Source organism: Prionailurus viverrinus, chromosome E1 (assembly GCF_022837055.1).
Source record: "Prionailurus viverrinus isolate Anna chromosome E1, UM_Priviv_1.0, whole genome shotgun sequence".
NCBI lineage: Eukaryota > Metazoa > Chordata > Mammalia > Carnivora > Felidae > Prionailurus > Prionailurus viverrinus.
In genome coordinates this window covers 8,011,248-8,025,662 of record NC_062574.1, presented here as the reverse complement: position 1 = coordinate 8,025,662, position 14,415 = coordinate 8,011,248, and the positions used below count along the sequence as shown (strand labels likewise).

Below are 14,415 nucleotides of genomic sequence, written 5' to 3'. Positions count from 1 at the left end.
ACGTGCGGCCCCCGGGCCTCCCCCCTGCACTTACAACCGAGTGGCCTGAAGGACCATCAGTGAAAACTGATTAGTCCAGAGAGCATGTCCCGGGCTGTCGCTCCAGGAGGCCGCTAACTCCACGCAGCGGGCGGGAGGCGTTCCGAGAAAGGACCTGTGGCTGCTTAGTACGTTAGGGGATCGCCAGCGGAAGCAAACACAGGTTTTTAATTTTTACTTAACTTTGAGTCCCATGAGGCCATGCTACGCACATGTGCCTGGTGATGCTCCAAGAGCGCTGCAGCGTGGACATGACTTCCCGAAGATACCCCGTTAAAGAACATGCTTCACGCACCTGGGGAATGCTGATGAGCATTCCTTAGGAAAGGTGGTCAAGGTCAGAGGCTGTAGCAGGTGTGAAGAAACGAGGTGCCCCAGGAGTCCGGGTGAGCGAGTGACATCCTGGCCTGGGGAAAGGGGGTGGTCACGGGAGCTTGAAATCCACGTTCCACACCGGGACATACGGCACCGGGCTTTGGGGAGCTGGTGGGGTCACCTGAGAACAGGGTGCCTTCAGGGCGGTGGGGGATGTGAAGGGAAGTTCTCACATCGAAGATCCCTGGAGAGAAGACTGGGTCTGAGCGTTGACAAGCTGTGACTTCATTTGCCGCTCAGAGAGATGGTGCACCAGCCACTGAGATTTTCCGCGCAGGAGAACAACAGGTCCGGGAGCCCTGGAGGATGATGTCTGTGGTGCTGGTTTCGTAGGAAGAGGGGAGAGGCTGGGTGTTTCCAAGCCGAAGGAAGGGGAGGGGCGGGCGGGTCATGGCCCTTCTTCTTTTATTAGTAATAAGCATGCTCATTATTGTTTTGGGTGTACGGGTATAAAAAATCCAACGCACTTCCTTCCACCACCTTGGGACAGAAATACCAATCGCCCTCCAACCCCTGCTCGCTCATAAAAGCGAGTCGAGTGTTAGCAATTCTGCCAGGCCCCGTGTCAACTCGGTACAAGGCGATCAAATACACGACATCACGCCCACTGCTGTTCTCACCTACTGGTTTATTGCAGCAGGAGAGAATGGAGGCATTTTACAAACCCGAGGGCTGCAACAGGGTGTAGACGTTCTTTGCAGACATTCCTATGCCACGTTCCCCACAGGAAAGGACCCGGATACAGCCGGGACGTAATACCGCACAGAAGTAGAAACGGGGGTCACATGTTCTCGGCAGTCGCTTTAGACAATTTTGAGAACGGGCAGGCTGCAGTGACCGTTTAAATGTCGCCTTAAATACTCCCCACAATGAATCCCAGCAGTGCCCCCACAGACTGAGCAAGGAAAACACCCCGTTAAGCATCGAGACCTTCAGGCAAGTGGGATTCGACAGCGGACAAGGACCATATGTAAAGGACGGACGGATGGAAGGGACCACACGTGCCTGGCTACAGGTTAGCTCGCACAACTCCCAGGACGGACATATCCCTGCCCAGAGTCGGACCCGAGCTTCTGGCCACCGGATGTACGGAGACTGATTTCTGAGTTCAGAAGATCCCGGGAGAGAACGGCGTTTTCCACTGAAGGGACGTGAACGTGAGCTCTGTGGCTGGCTAGGCCTACTCACATTTTTGTTTGTTTGTTTGTTTGTTTGTTTGTTTGTTTGTTTTCCCTTCCCCATCGGCCTTGAGAAGCCACGCAGCAAACAGGCGGCTGAAGGGGGACACGAAGGTGTCAGAGCCCGCCGGATGGCTGGTATGAAGTCTAGCGCCACCCTTCCAGAAAGAAAACGCTTCAGACACCTCCTGTATTTTCAAGTGAACTATATAAAGATGCCTTTGATTCCTTGGAGTTTTTGAAATGCTGATACGTAACGGGGGTGGACCAGGGGCTGGCAGTCCCGTCTGGGGTCCCCTAGGCAACCGTTTGGAATTCTCCCTTCGCGATGGGCCGGCAGCACACCCTTCGGGTTCTATTATTGTTTGGGGGAGTATGCAGTTGAGAATATATGTGAGAAAGCTGGACTGGGGGCCCTGGCTCTTTCACAGGGAGGGCCGGCAGGGCGCACTTCCTCCGACGTGGCCCTCCGGGGACCTGAGGACACAGAAACTCCAGACCGAGTACTCCTGATCAACGCGTCTGGTCACCAGGGAGCATTCCGACTGGCGGGCCGGGAGTGTGTGTGTGTGTTTGTCTGTGAGTATGTGCGTGCGTGTGTGTGTGTGTGTGTGTGTGTGTGTGTGTGTGGCTAGAAAAGGAAGACGTGGACCTGTACCTCCCCGCAAAGAAGAAAATCAACGGGGAGGGGGCCGTCGGGGGTTAGAGGAAGAAATCTACAAAGACTCTTAAAGAGAAAAATACTCTCTCTGTATTATTAATCACCTGAGCCAACCCATTTCTCATTTGGGGCGCATCTTGGATGCTACCATTAAAAAAAACGTCGCGTGATCACGGAGCATCAAATCATTTTACAATCTCCTACTAAACCGGGCAATTTCCCTTCTCTGCTTCTAGAATTGACAAAATATTCTGGGCTCACCGCAAAGGACAAAAGAAAAAAAAAAGTGCGTCTCCCTGTACGTTTTTTTGTTTTTGTTTCCCCACGCGCCCACGTGGGGTCAACCCCGAGGCTCCCCCCCGGCACAGGTCGCCCCTGGCGGCCGCTTGCAAGTGAGCATGAGCAGCAGCAACAGGGGCAGGTGCCAGAGGCTGCAGAAGAACAGCTTCCGGGAGCTCTTCCGGTCCGCGTCGACGTAGAACCGGAAGCCGAGGTAGGAAATATACAGGTTGATGGGGAGGGAGATGGCGGGGAAGGTCCACGTGGTGACGTCCAGGACGGGGGCGGCGGCGGACAGTCCGATCAAGGCCAGGCAGTGGCGCAGGGCGACGCGCCGGCACAGGGCCGGGTGGGTGACCGACATCATGCAGTAGCCGCCGCGGGAGTAGTCTTCACGGAGGCCCCAGCTCAGGGCGTTGAAGTGGGGGAACTGCCAGGAGTAGAGGATCCCTCCCAGGAGAAACGCTCCTGTGTGCGGGTTGAGGGGAAAAGGGGAAGCAAGACACGCTGTCATCAGAGGCTTACAAAGGCATCGCTGCCTCTCGCCCGCAAAGCCCTTCTGGCCCCGAGGTGGCCCCTCCGGATGTCACCCGGATCTCAGAATCTCTGCCCGTCCCTGTTCTCGCCTCCACCTTGTCCAGGCCTGGCATCGGGGGACAAGCCCGGCGGAGGGGGTAACTTCACACTCTCCAAGATTCCCCCCCCCCCCCCGCACCCCCACCGCGGGGCACTGGGCATCTGTGGCCGTCCACCCGGCGCCCACCGTGCGTCCCAGCATCGCGACAACCGGAGGCCCGCTACACCGGTGGGACCTCTGCGCAGGGGGCTTGGGGGAGGCGGAGGCGGTCTCCTCGACGAGGCCCCTCCCCAGGGTGCCTGGCGGCTCCCTGCTCGCAGTGACGGTGCTGAACGTAGCCCCAGCCACCCCCCGCGCTGAGCATCCTGGCTTTTGTCCCTGTCCTGGCTGCGTCACTGAGCACAGCCAGGGCTCCCAGGGCAGCGTCTGGCACATTCCACGGGCCGGCGCCATGTGACAGGCAGGAGGTGCGAAGACGGCATGTGTCAAATAGATGGAGTGACATTAAGGAACACGGTCCCCTGAGCAGAACGGGAGCCTGTGTGTGGCTAGGCAGCTTTTCAACGAGGGCGTATTAGTATCGGGAGCACCATTTAGCCCCTTTGTCTGGAACAGGGCCTCCCCTCCCCCGCAGCGGTGGGATGAAGGCCGCCGATCCCCGGCACCTATGGGGTGACAGAGCCTTTCACAGAGTTCACCTCATTTAATCCTGACCCAGGATGTTAGGTAGGGTTCATGCCCCTTAGCGAACCATCACAGATCAGATGATGTTAGGTTCTACAAAAGGAGGTGACAGGAGGAAGCAGAACGAGCCCGTGTGCTGTGAAGACAGCCCCCACGAGTCAGGCAGCCCACTCCCGCGCAGGCGACTCACTGTTCACTTACTCCCGCAGAAAGTGCTAACTGAGTGCCTACTAAGTGGCGAGCACCGTGCCGGGCGCTGAGGAGCACAAATCCACCCCTCCGGAAGGCGGCTCGCCATCGAGGCATTCATCAAGAGCCACACTACTGAGTCTGCGTCGCCACCCCACTGCGGTGCGGAAGTCCGTGCGATGAGGACACAGAACGAGACCCAGCGAAGGCAGGCAGAAAAGGCCTCTCAGAGGAGGGGGTGTCTGGGCTGAGTTCTGCGGGACAGGTGACCTAGTCCCGTGAGGGCTGGCGGAGGAAGAGGTGGTCACGAAGGGGCCGGAAGGTGCACGGTGTAGACGAGGTATTACAAGGAGATGAGAATATGCGTTAGGATTCACGGAGCTGTCTATCGAAAGGAAAAGAGGTCAGCTGGACTGTACGATAATGGAGAAAACGTATCAAAATCAGAAAAGGGAAGCTAGTGTGGCTGGAGGGACAGGCAGGGCGCGCCACCCCCAACTCGGCGGGGTGTGCCTTCCAAGCACTGGCTTGATCCCCAAAGCAACAGAAAGCCATGGAGACAGGGGAACACGTTTCAGCGTGTGTGTGTGTGTGTGTGTGTGTGTGTGTGAGCACCTGTGTGTGTGCGGGGGGGCGTGAGGAAAGGGCATCAGTGTCACTTGGCCAATTTGAGAGAGAACACGCTGGCGGGGCCCAGAGCAGGCACGGAAGGTTCCATCAGGGGCTGAGGAAATGAGAGGGGACGGGTGTGGCGGTCAAGGTGGTGACAGTGGGAGGAAAGAGGGACTTGAGAGGGTTTTAGGAGGCCAAGTGGCAGGGAGTGAGTGTAGAGTAAATAAGGAGGGGAAGCAGAGGGCACCCCCTTGGTTTAGGGGCCCACGGAGACGCCAGCCATTGTATGAGATGAAAAACAGGGAAGGCTCAGAGAACAGCGCAGGAGCGGGACCTGGGATGTGTTCACCCTGACACGCTTCTGGGACACCCAGATGGCAACCAGGCAGTCGTGAAGAGGGGCCTGAGCTAGGATACGTCTCTGGGAGCTACTCACACCTGCATTTACCACTGGCTCAACCCCGGCGTGCAGTCATTCATCGTTTCTGCTTCCTGCCTGAATGCAAAATTCCTTAAGGGAATGGCCATTTGCCTTTTCCGTCGCCTCTCGGGAGCAGAATACAGAAAGCGCTCGATGCTGCTGCAGTGGAGGGTCCCCAGAGGCATCAGTGGGCGCCCACGTGTACAAAGAAAGGCTTTCCTAAAAGCCACCCGGGATCGGTGTGTTTCAGCACCGATTCGTGAGCCCACGGGGCAAACCACCCTCGGTGCCCTGTTCCTGACACCGAAGTGCTCCCCTGGGGGTCCCCCGCTGAGAGAGCTGAGGGCTCGCTCACCCACTCACTGTGTCACCTGCCCTGGCCGGCAGCATCCCGCACAGAGAGGCTGAAATTCTGTCACCACAGTCCTATTTCAGGTAATGAGGATCTACTGAGCGCACTCCACCTGCCCCCCCGTCTGTGGGAATGTTCCGAGAAGGAGAGGGTGGATACTACCGCTGAAACACAACCCAGCAGGAGAGAAGGCGGTTTAAATAATTCAGAATCATTCAGAAACCCAGGCTGGGGCTCTAAGGTCCTGAAGGGCCCCTGGTGTGCACATGCCAAAGAGGATCAGAAGGAATGAAGCCTTCTTTTAATCTCTTATCTGTATTCCTCAACAGCGTGGGCTGCAGAGGGACAAAGGCGGCGGGCTTTCCCGTCCCCTAAAAGACAGAGTGGTGATTTTTTTTTTTACTCCTATTGTTCTGGGCAGAAACTCGCCCATTTCTGCATTGAGTGTTAGGGGGCAGTTGCAGCATCTCGAGGAGAGCTTGTGTGGGTGCAGACCGCGGGGCAAGGGGACCTGCTCTCGGACCCAGTCGCAGTTCCTCGTGGGCTCCGTCAGTCAGTCAGTTCCGCTCCGACCTTCAAATATAAGGAAGCAACGGAGACTTGATGGGAGCGTCCCCATTTCAGCTGCCAAATCCCTCAAATCCCCTTTAACCTTCTCTGCAAATAACACAATACATATGTGGCAGTTCAGGTAAACAGGCTCCCATTTTCACGCTAACAATGGAAGCGCCACTACGCGTGGAACCCGCTCACTTGGTGACCAGATGGCGGGCGTCCACCGCAGGCCAGGCGCCATTCCAGATGCAAGGCCAAGCCCTGCTCCAAGTCTGGAGGGAGGGCCAGACAGAAACCCGTGTGACAGTGATGGGCGCTATTCAGAGAACAGGGGGGACACGCTGGGGGCAACTGGGCACTGACGGCTCAGGGACGGCCTTCCCAAAGGCGACACCCGCGGCAAGGCCCAACTAAGTGGAAGGTGCACCGCATCGGGTCCTGCGAAGGGTCACTTTGGGTAGGTTTCTGGCACGGTGTGGAGACCGCGGCCAGAGGCAAGGAGCTAAAGCACGGGGCTGGGCCCCGCGGGCACCTGCAGACCGGGTCAGGTGTCATGGGGGGGGATGGGGGTGGCAGACACCGATCCTTGTGCCCAGGTGGGGACGCTGGGACACACACCGGAGAGTGCGCTCATGGTGGATGCGTGAAGCGCTCGCCTCTCGGCCGTCTGAAGTCTGAGGTGCCTCCAAGCCATTCCAGTTAAATGCTCCGCGGCTGTCACACGCCAGGCACTGGGGGGAGGAACTCTGTCTCTCTCTCTCTCTTACGCTCACGACAACCTCTTACAGATGAGAAGATTCGTGAACGTGCCCCACCCAGGGGTCTTCAGCATGACTGGCACCTCCTTTTATTTCTTTATGTAAAGTTTTAACTTATTTATTTTGGGGGGTGGAGGGCAGAGAGGGAGGGAGACAGAGAATCCCAAGCAGGCTCTGAGCGGCCAGCGCAGAGCCGGGCGCGGGGCTCGAACCCACCAACTGTGAGATTGCGAACCGGAGCCGACACCGGGAGTCGGACGCCTAACCGACCGGGTCACCCAGGTGCCCCAAGCAGCACCTTCTGTTAGACAGCTGCTGCCCCTACAGGGGACATACAAGGACTGCTAGGGGGTGGCTGCGGGGTGCCAATGTAAAGGCTGACACTGCAGAACAGGCAGCGGGCTTGCTGGAAGGAAAAAGGGCATCTGCTGGTTTCTTAGGGGGTCCCGGGACCTTAAAAAAAATAGTTTGCTTCCATCAGAGACAGACGATATTGGCCTTGCCCGGGAGTATCCCTGGGGAACTGGAAAGGACAGAAGGGAAGGCTGGATGCCTCCTCTGTGTGCTGATGGAAAGGCAGATCATAAAGGGACCAGTAAAGAGGGGGTGCTGGTGGCTCCTCAGGGACTTGGGGACCCTGTGAGGTCCTGGCCATCATGTACGTGGAGTAGCCCACCCCGGCTCAGCCCGGGACGGGGCTCACCCCCAAAGGGTCTGAGCAGATTACAGGCCGCAGTGAGGACAGCCAGGGCCCAGGGGGAAGCGGACAAGGCTGAGACGCTGAGAAGGGAAAGCAGAGGTGACGGAGAACGGGGCGGGGGAATCGGGGAAATCCTAGCTGTTCTGCTGAGGAGCTGCCTCAGCCAGGAAACCAGACTGGAAAGGGTTAAGATGATCAGGGCCCCGGTGTGGGCTCCTGCCTCTCTCCAAAGCCCTCTCTTTTTTGTGTGCCCACTGGAGTATTCTGTTTTGCTCAATATGCATTTTCGGTTATGCTTCTGCTTAAAATAACATAATTAAAAAAATCATTTTCATAAGAGAGTAGCATGCTGCTTTTCTGTGCGAGAGGAAATTGGGTGTGGGTTTGGCTCATGTCACAAATGAAAGAGCTTTAGAAATCACAGCTTAGCCTTAATGGATCATAATCAGAAAACCACCACCCCCACAAGCTTCTACTCGATGGGCTGTGTGCAACTGCCTCTCCTCGTAGGAAAGATGTAAAGCAAATTGCTCTCTTCATCAAGATAAGGTGACCCCGGAGCAGGAAGGCTTGGATTAGTTCTGGGGCTGTGGTGGAGCCCACCTTCCTTGTGGGGTAAACACGGGAGCGCTCCGTTTACTGACTCAAAGGCCTCACCTCAGTGCCACCCACCCCCAGAGCCATCTGTTTGTACTGGGCCTATCTTCTGGGACACCGGAAATTTGCAGCGGGCCCGCTGTGGGACAGGCGTGGTCCGTTCTCCGGGCCCCTCTTCCGGAGTCTGGCCGCGGAGGGGGACGGCACAAAGGGGGAGTGCTGCCTCTGGAGGTCACCTTAGGTGGAGTGCTTGTGGGCGACGCACAGGAGGAAGGCCCATGTCAGCCTCGGAGAGATCAGGGAAGGCTTCCTGGAAGAAGTGAGTTGCAAACTGGGATCAGAGGATGGTCTCTGAGTTCCGATCCACTCACACAAGCCACGCCTTTTCTGCTTCTTTCAGATGTGTTTTCTCAGTTTCCTGCCCCACTCTGTAGAGTCTTTGAAGCAAATATTTGTTGGTCTATGAAATTCCTTTTGGGATGGAGTTCAATGGTTTCAGCTTGCTTTCTGGGCTGCCCGGTGGGCCCACATTCATCCCCTTCCCACCTCCACCCACTCTCATTCACTGTCATTCACCGCCCAGCCAGGGCCTCGAAAAGGACAAAGAAACAGCTCCCGTGAACCCCGTGCTGGGTTTGGGAGGTCTTCCGTGCTGGGTTTGGGAGGTCTTCCTTCCTCGGTACAACAGGCTCCCTCTCACCTTGGCCCTTGGCGGCCGGTCTGTTCCACGACTGGTTGTGTTTGTGCTTTCAGGGTTACGGGGTGATGTAAACTGGGGGTGAGCTAGGGGGAGGAGAGCCAAACCCAAAGCTTCGTGGGCACAGATTCCGAAGCCTTTCTTTTGAGGGCTGACACAAAGGGGCCTGTGAAACAGGTCGGCTTCCACAGTGTAAGCCACTGTGCACCCACCGGGCACCGTGTCAACCAGAGGCTGCCCTTCCAAAGCCATTTTGTTCATCTCCCTCAGGAAAGCACTGGCCCTGCCCCCGAACAGCCGTGACCGTGATCAACTGGTCAACCCGGCACAACTGATCTTGAGACTCGACTTCCCTGGCTGTACCAATTGGCTGGCCTCCAATTAGACCATCTGTCTTGGGTCTAGCAATGTATTTCTAGTACATTCTTTCTCAGACTTTTGTGTTTTCTGTCTTTGAAGAGAATAGGGCTCTGATATTGTTTGGTTTGCTAATATTCCCACGAAGACGTTCCTTGTTCACCCTGTCTTTAAAAATATCGTTTGTCAGGGCGCCTGGGGGGCTCAGTCGGTTAAGTGTCCGACTTCAGCTCAGGTCACGATCTCGCAGTTCGCGAGTTCGAGCCCCAAGTCAGGCTCTGTGCCGACAGTGCGGAGCCTGGAGCCTGCTTAGGATTCTGTGTCTCCCCCTCTCTCTACCCCTCTCTCACTCACGCTCTGTCTCTCTCTTTCTCTCCCCCTCTCAAAAATAAATAAACAATAAAAAATTAAAAATATCATTTGTCTTGGGGCGCCTGAGTGGCTCAGTCAGTTGAGCATCCATCCGACTCCTGACTTCGACTTGGGTCACGATCTCCCACTTCGTGAGTTTAAGCCCAGCATCTGGCTCTGCACTCACAGTGTGGAGCCTGCTTGGAATTCTCTTTCCCTCTCTCTCTCTGCCCCTCCCCTCCCCTCTCCCTCTCTTTCTCTCAAAATAAATAAACTTAAAAAAATAAACTTAAAAAAAAATCATTTGTTAATGCGACCTCTGAGACTAGTTATGGAAAAACCTCACACCAGATGAACACAGACACTCATTTTCAAGTTTGATTTCAGACCAGGACGTTCCAGGACATCTCTTGAAGTGTTTGGGTTAGGCAGTGCCAGGTACTTAATACGCCCTCAATAAATATTTGTTGAATGAGTGAGGGAATAAATTCCCCCCTTTCCTAGTCTATTTTCTCATCCTGGAATAAAGGAGCTACATAAAGTGAAACAGTATTTAACATTTTGTAGTTTACCAGCTGAGGCTAAAAAAAAAAAACAAAAACGCAATCTCTTTTTTTTTTGTTACTAAAACCATCCATCTGCCAAATGTCACCTCCTGATAAGAGCCTCGGGCTGAGTCCTCATTTGTAACTGAATGTTGGCTGACATAATTAATGTTTACCACACAACAACATTTGAATTACAAACCAGAGGCAATTTACACATCAACTCTACGCAGAGCAGAGCAGAGTGGGTCACCCTGGCCCGGTCCACCGAAGTCCCAAGACCCGGGATTTAGTCACATTTGGGAAAACAGAATCTGAGCCTTTCTAAGAAATGGCGGAGACGGGGAGGGAGAGGTGGCTTTGGCAAGGAGGAGGGGAAGGTACTTTAGAGGCCTGGAAGATAAACTAAGTCGTCCCTGGAGGTAAACACAGTGGAGGGGCCTAATGCGTGTGGCTCCAGGCCCGCTGGGAGGGGGCTGTCTGCTGAGGGCACTTATCTGCAGCGCCATCTCCGCCCCCCTCCCCCCCCCCCACCAAGCACACCTCTTCGCTGGGGTCCCCCAGCAGGTCACTTCTGTCACTACCTTCCTGCCACACCAGGGGCCAGAAAGCGGCCCCCTCCTTTGGCCTTCCGGAGTTTTTGCGGGTAAGCATTTTTAATGCGTTTTAATAGCGGTTAAGGTAAAAAATAAATAAATGAATACATGAATAAGAAAAGGCAAAGTAATTAGGTAGGGAGACAAGGCCTAACCCCAAATCTCAGAGGGGACTCGGTCGCAGGTAAAACCCCATTACGATGCTGACCTTTGCTGAGATCAACAGGGCTTTCGAAGCTAGCAGTTTCCAGCCGGAAACGTCTCAGCCATGAAACAGCAAATATCAAGAACTAACACTGCTTTAGCGTTCCCCATTTCCACACACTGATCTGTCCAATTCCCCCGTCACCCCGCGTCCCGCTACGCCTCGCCAGGTGCTGGGTTAGCCAAGGGGCAGGCCAGACCCACACGCTTTGCACCCACAACACCACCGGGGCATCCGAAACAACGAGAAAAATTCCGTTTTCTCAGATAAAAACAACAACAACAACAACAACGAGAAAGAGGTTGTGGGGGGGCGGGGGGGGGGAACCAGAATCCCATGTAATGTCCTCAGGTTTATTTCAGCTCTTCGGTCTTGGCTGGAGGAGGGACGGCAGGTTGATCTCTTGGGCGCTCAGGACCTCTGGAGGTCTTAATTGGCCCCGTAGCCACTACAGGAACCACAAAAAGATGTAGACGCTGGGAAGGGGGGAAAGGACTTTGGAACACTGACATGTCCTCAGTCCACGAGCCGAGCCGTCTGGGATGCGAATCGTGTTTTGCGCAAAAGCTCCTTATCTATCTTTCTTCTCAACTAGACAGGTCCTGAGGCCGTAGAAATTCCCACCTCCCCTCCCCCTTCCGGGGCCTGCCTGCCTCCTTCTGGGGCCCAGGAAGGGGTCTCTAGGGAGGTTCACGTGGTCAGGGGGACTGAGGGACCCCGATGTTCGTGCTGGGTCTTCGAGGTCCTGCCAGAGGAGCCGGGGAAAGGACCAAGGAACGGAATCCGTCCAGTGGACTCTGCCTCCCTGCAAACACGGCCCCGGCATCCACACCCCCAGGCAGGCTGGCAGGTGTCACAACATGTCACAAGGAGGATGACCGGCTTGAGGCTTCACTAGATACTTGCAGGGTGAAATGTGACTAGGGAAGGGTGGAGGCCAGGCTTGGGACAGTAGAGCCGCCCACCAGAGGGGCGCAGGGGTCGGGGGACGGAAGGGCACGCAGGCTTGGGAGGAGGACGCGCGGGCTCGGCAATGCGCTGCCTTCCAGCACCACGGGAGAACGCACCTGCGGCACGGGCAAATAATCCTGAACTTGGGGCCCTTGCCCCTCTCCTGCTTAACCTACAAGGGCCTTGACTGCCTTTCAATACAGTCCCCGTCAGGCAGCTCATCTCAGATCACGGCCCCCGCCCCACGCTGTCCGGCTTCAGCTCCCGTGCCTACAAATTCCTGTGCACGCTCTTCCCTCTCCTCGAAAAGCCCTTCCCTCTTTGAGAGAGTGGTCTCGTCCTCACTCAGAAGGTCCTCTGCTCCAAAGCCCTCTTGGGCCCGTCTGGGGAGGTTAGGAGAACGCAGAGCCCTCTGAAGACCTCTTTCTTGCTCAAGCTCTGACAGCTCAGTCAGTTATTTGACACCTGCTCGCCTCTCCCTGAAGATGCCGAGACACGCTTTCCGTGAAGACGGGGCCTGGGTTTTAGGGATTTTTGTATCCCTCGGTGCCCAGCGCACAGTAGGTCCTCACAGACACCTGCCCCAGGAAGAAAGCTGATCAGCGGAGTGGGTGGTCTCCCAGACCCTCTTACATCTTCCTCCCCTCCGGCCTCCTCTTCCTTCCTGTCCTTGCGGTTCAGTGGAGTACATCAAAGACTTCTCCATCCATATGCTTCTCCAACACGATCTCTCTTTGGAGGTCCAAAGACAAAATGATTTGGAGATACTGCAGGAGGGAAACGTTTGGGGCCACTTTTCTCCCAGCAGGGCTGTTTCAAGCAAACGTGTCCCCTAAGAGAAGAACCCGGATGGGAGACACAACCTCTGCGGGTGATACGGACGACACCCTGAGTGCAGCTCCAATAGTGCCATCTGCCCCCACCCTTTGCCCATGTCCCTAGGAATTTCCGAGGTATTCTGACAGCCAGGGCTCGCTCTCTAGTTCTGTCTTTTCAGACTAGTGGCTCAGAAAGCAGTCCCTGGAGCAGGGGCACTGGCATCACTAGGCAGCGTGTTAGAAGTGCAAATTCTCAGGCCCTACACCAGACCTACTGAACCAGAAACTACAGGGGCAGGGCCCAGGAATCTGGGTTTTATTTAGCGAGCCTGCCTGGTGATTCTGATGCACATTCAAATTTGAGAACCACTGTTTTAGACTCTGGTGAGACCACAGGTGCAGTCTCCCATGATGCCCTAGTATTCAAAGCACAAACTCACCAGGAAGATGGAACACAGGTTCACAAGGACATCAATGTGTCCCCGTAGGCAGAACTGACTAAACGCACTTTTGCAAGGATGGAAATGCTCAGTGCCATCAATATGTCAGCTACTGCCTCGTGTGGCTGTGAGCATTTGAAATAGGGCTACGGGGACTTAAGAACTGAAGGTTTAAATTGATTTAGTTTAAGCTCAAAGTTAAACAGCCACACGTGGCTAGTGGGTACTATTCTAGAAGGTGACAAGACTGTATATATAGTCACATTCAACCTAGTGGCTAAAATCCCAGCAATAGAAATGTTGAAACTACATTCTTGCAGACTCTGCCTTATTTCTTTTCTTTTTAATGTTTATTTATTCTTGAGAGAGAGAGACAGAATCTGAAGCAGGATCCAGGCTCCGAGCTGTCAGCACAGAGCCCGGCGCGGGGCTTGAACTCACGAGCAGTGAGATCGTGACCTGATGAGCCCAAGTCAGACGCTTAACCCACTGAGCCACCTAGGTGCCCCGTGACTCTGCCTTATTTCTTTGACTACTTCCGGCTAAATTTACTGGCCCTTGCACATGGCTGAGGCCCAATAAATATTTGGCAGTTGACCCAGGGTTAACCTAGTTTTGTCTGTAAAATGGAAGATACTGATTGATTGACTCATTCATTCATTCATTCATTCATTCATTCGATGTAATCAAAGATTTGCTGTTGATGTCACGTTTGCTCTATCAAATTCATGTTTCAAAACTTTTCTGGAAGCAGTTGAAGGCATCACGCAAAGTAACCTTCTTTCCGTAAATCTGACAAGACGTTAGGTATACGACTGGACCTGTGGGCGAATCAGAATTCTGGGGGCAGTAACCCATTTTGTGGTTGTGTGCCCCACAATGCGTTTTCAGGATTTGAAGAAAAAGAACATAATACAAGGCAACTGCTAGACGAACTTCTCCTTGTGGTGACACAAATCTGTTTCGGGCTGCACTGCTTTATGCCAGGGGTCCGTTCAGGCAGTGATGGGTCTCTTTGCGCGAGATAAGCATGCATTTTTGCCCTGCCACCTAAAACAAAGTATAGCCTGGCCCTTCGCTCTGTCTCACTAATGAACTTATATACGCGATTAAATGTGGATTACGGAAAGACGTGTTTTAAAAATGTTTTTTTAAAAAAATTTATTTTAAATATGACTATTGGCAGTTCAGCTAAATCCATACTGTCCCTGAACAAATCCAGGCTCCTAGCCGAATGCGCACTCTAAGTGGGAAGACTGTTGCAAAGTTCTTTCTCTCTCTGGCCTTTGGGGATGCAACTCCAGAGAACATTGAGGCCCAAAGTCCTCTGAAGGAAACCGCCTGGGGGTACAACAAAAGCCGCTAGCAAGAATCTGGGTGACCAACAGATGACAGAAGCGACCAAGTTCTGCACCGCCGTGGACTGCCCTGCCCCCATCGACCTCCAGGGGTTATCTGTCCCTGTAGATAGTAATACT

At 54.5% G+C, this 14,415-nt stretch overlaps 1 protein-coding gene across 1 annotated transcript in view; it reads right to left on the bottom strand.

Moving 5' to 3' along the window:
- Nucleotides 1–1,022: 1,022 nt before the first annotated feature.
- LOC125151365 (protoheme IX farnesyltransferase, mitochondrial) overlaps nucleotides 1,023–14,415 on the bottom strand; it is a 138,307-nt gene continuing 124,914 nt past the window's right edge. Inside the window, exon 7 of the mRNA XM_047832212.1 lies at nucleotides 1,023–3,000. Within this exon, the coding sequence (XP_047688168.1) occupies nucleotides 2,594–3,000 (407 nt within the window). The 3' untranslated portion in view covers nucleotides 1,023–2,593. The remainder of the gene's footprint in view (nucleotides 3,001–14,415) is intronic.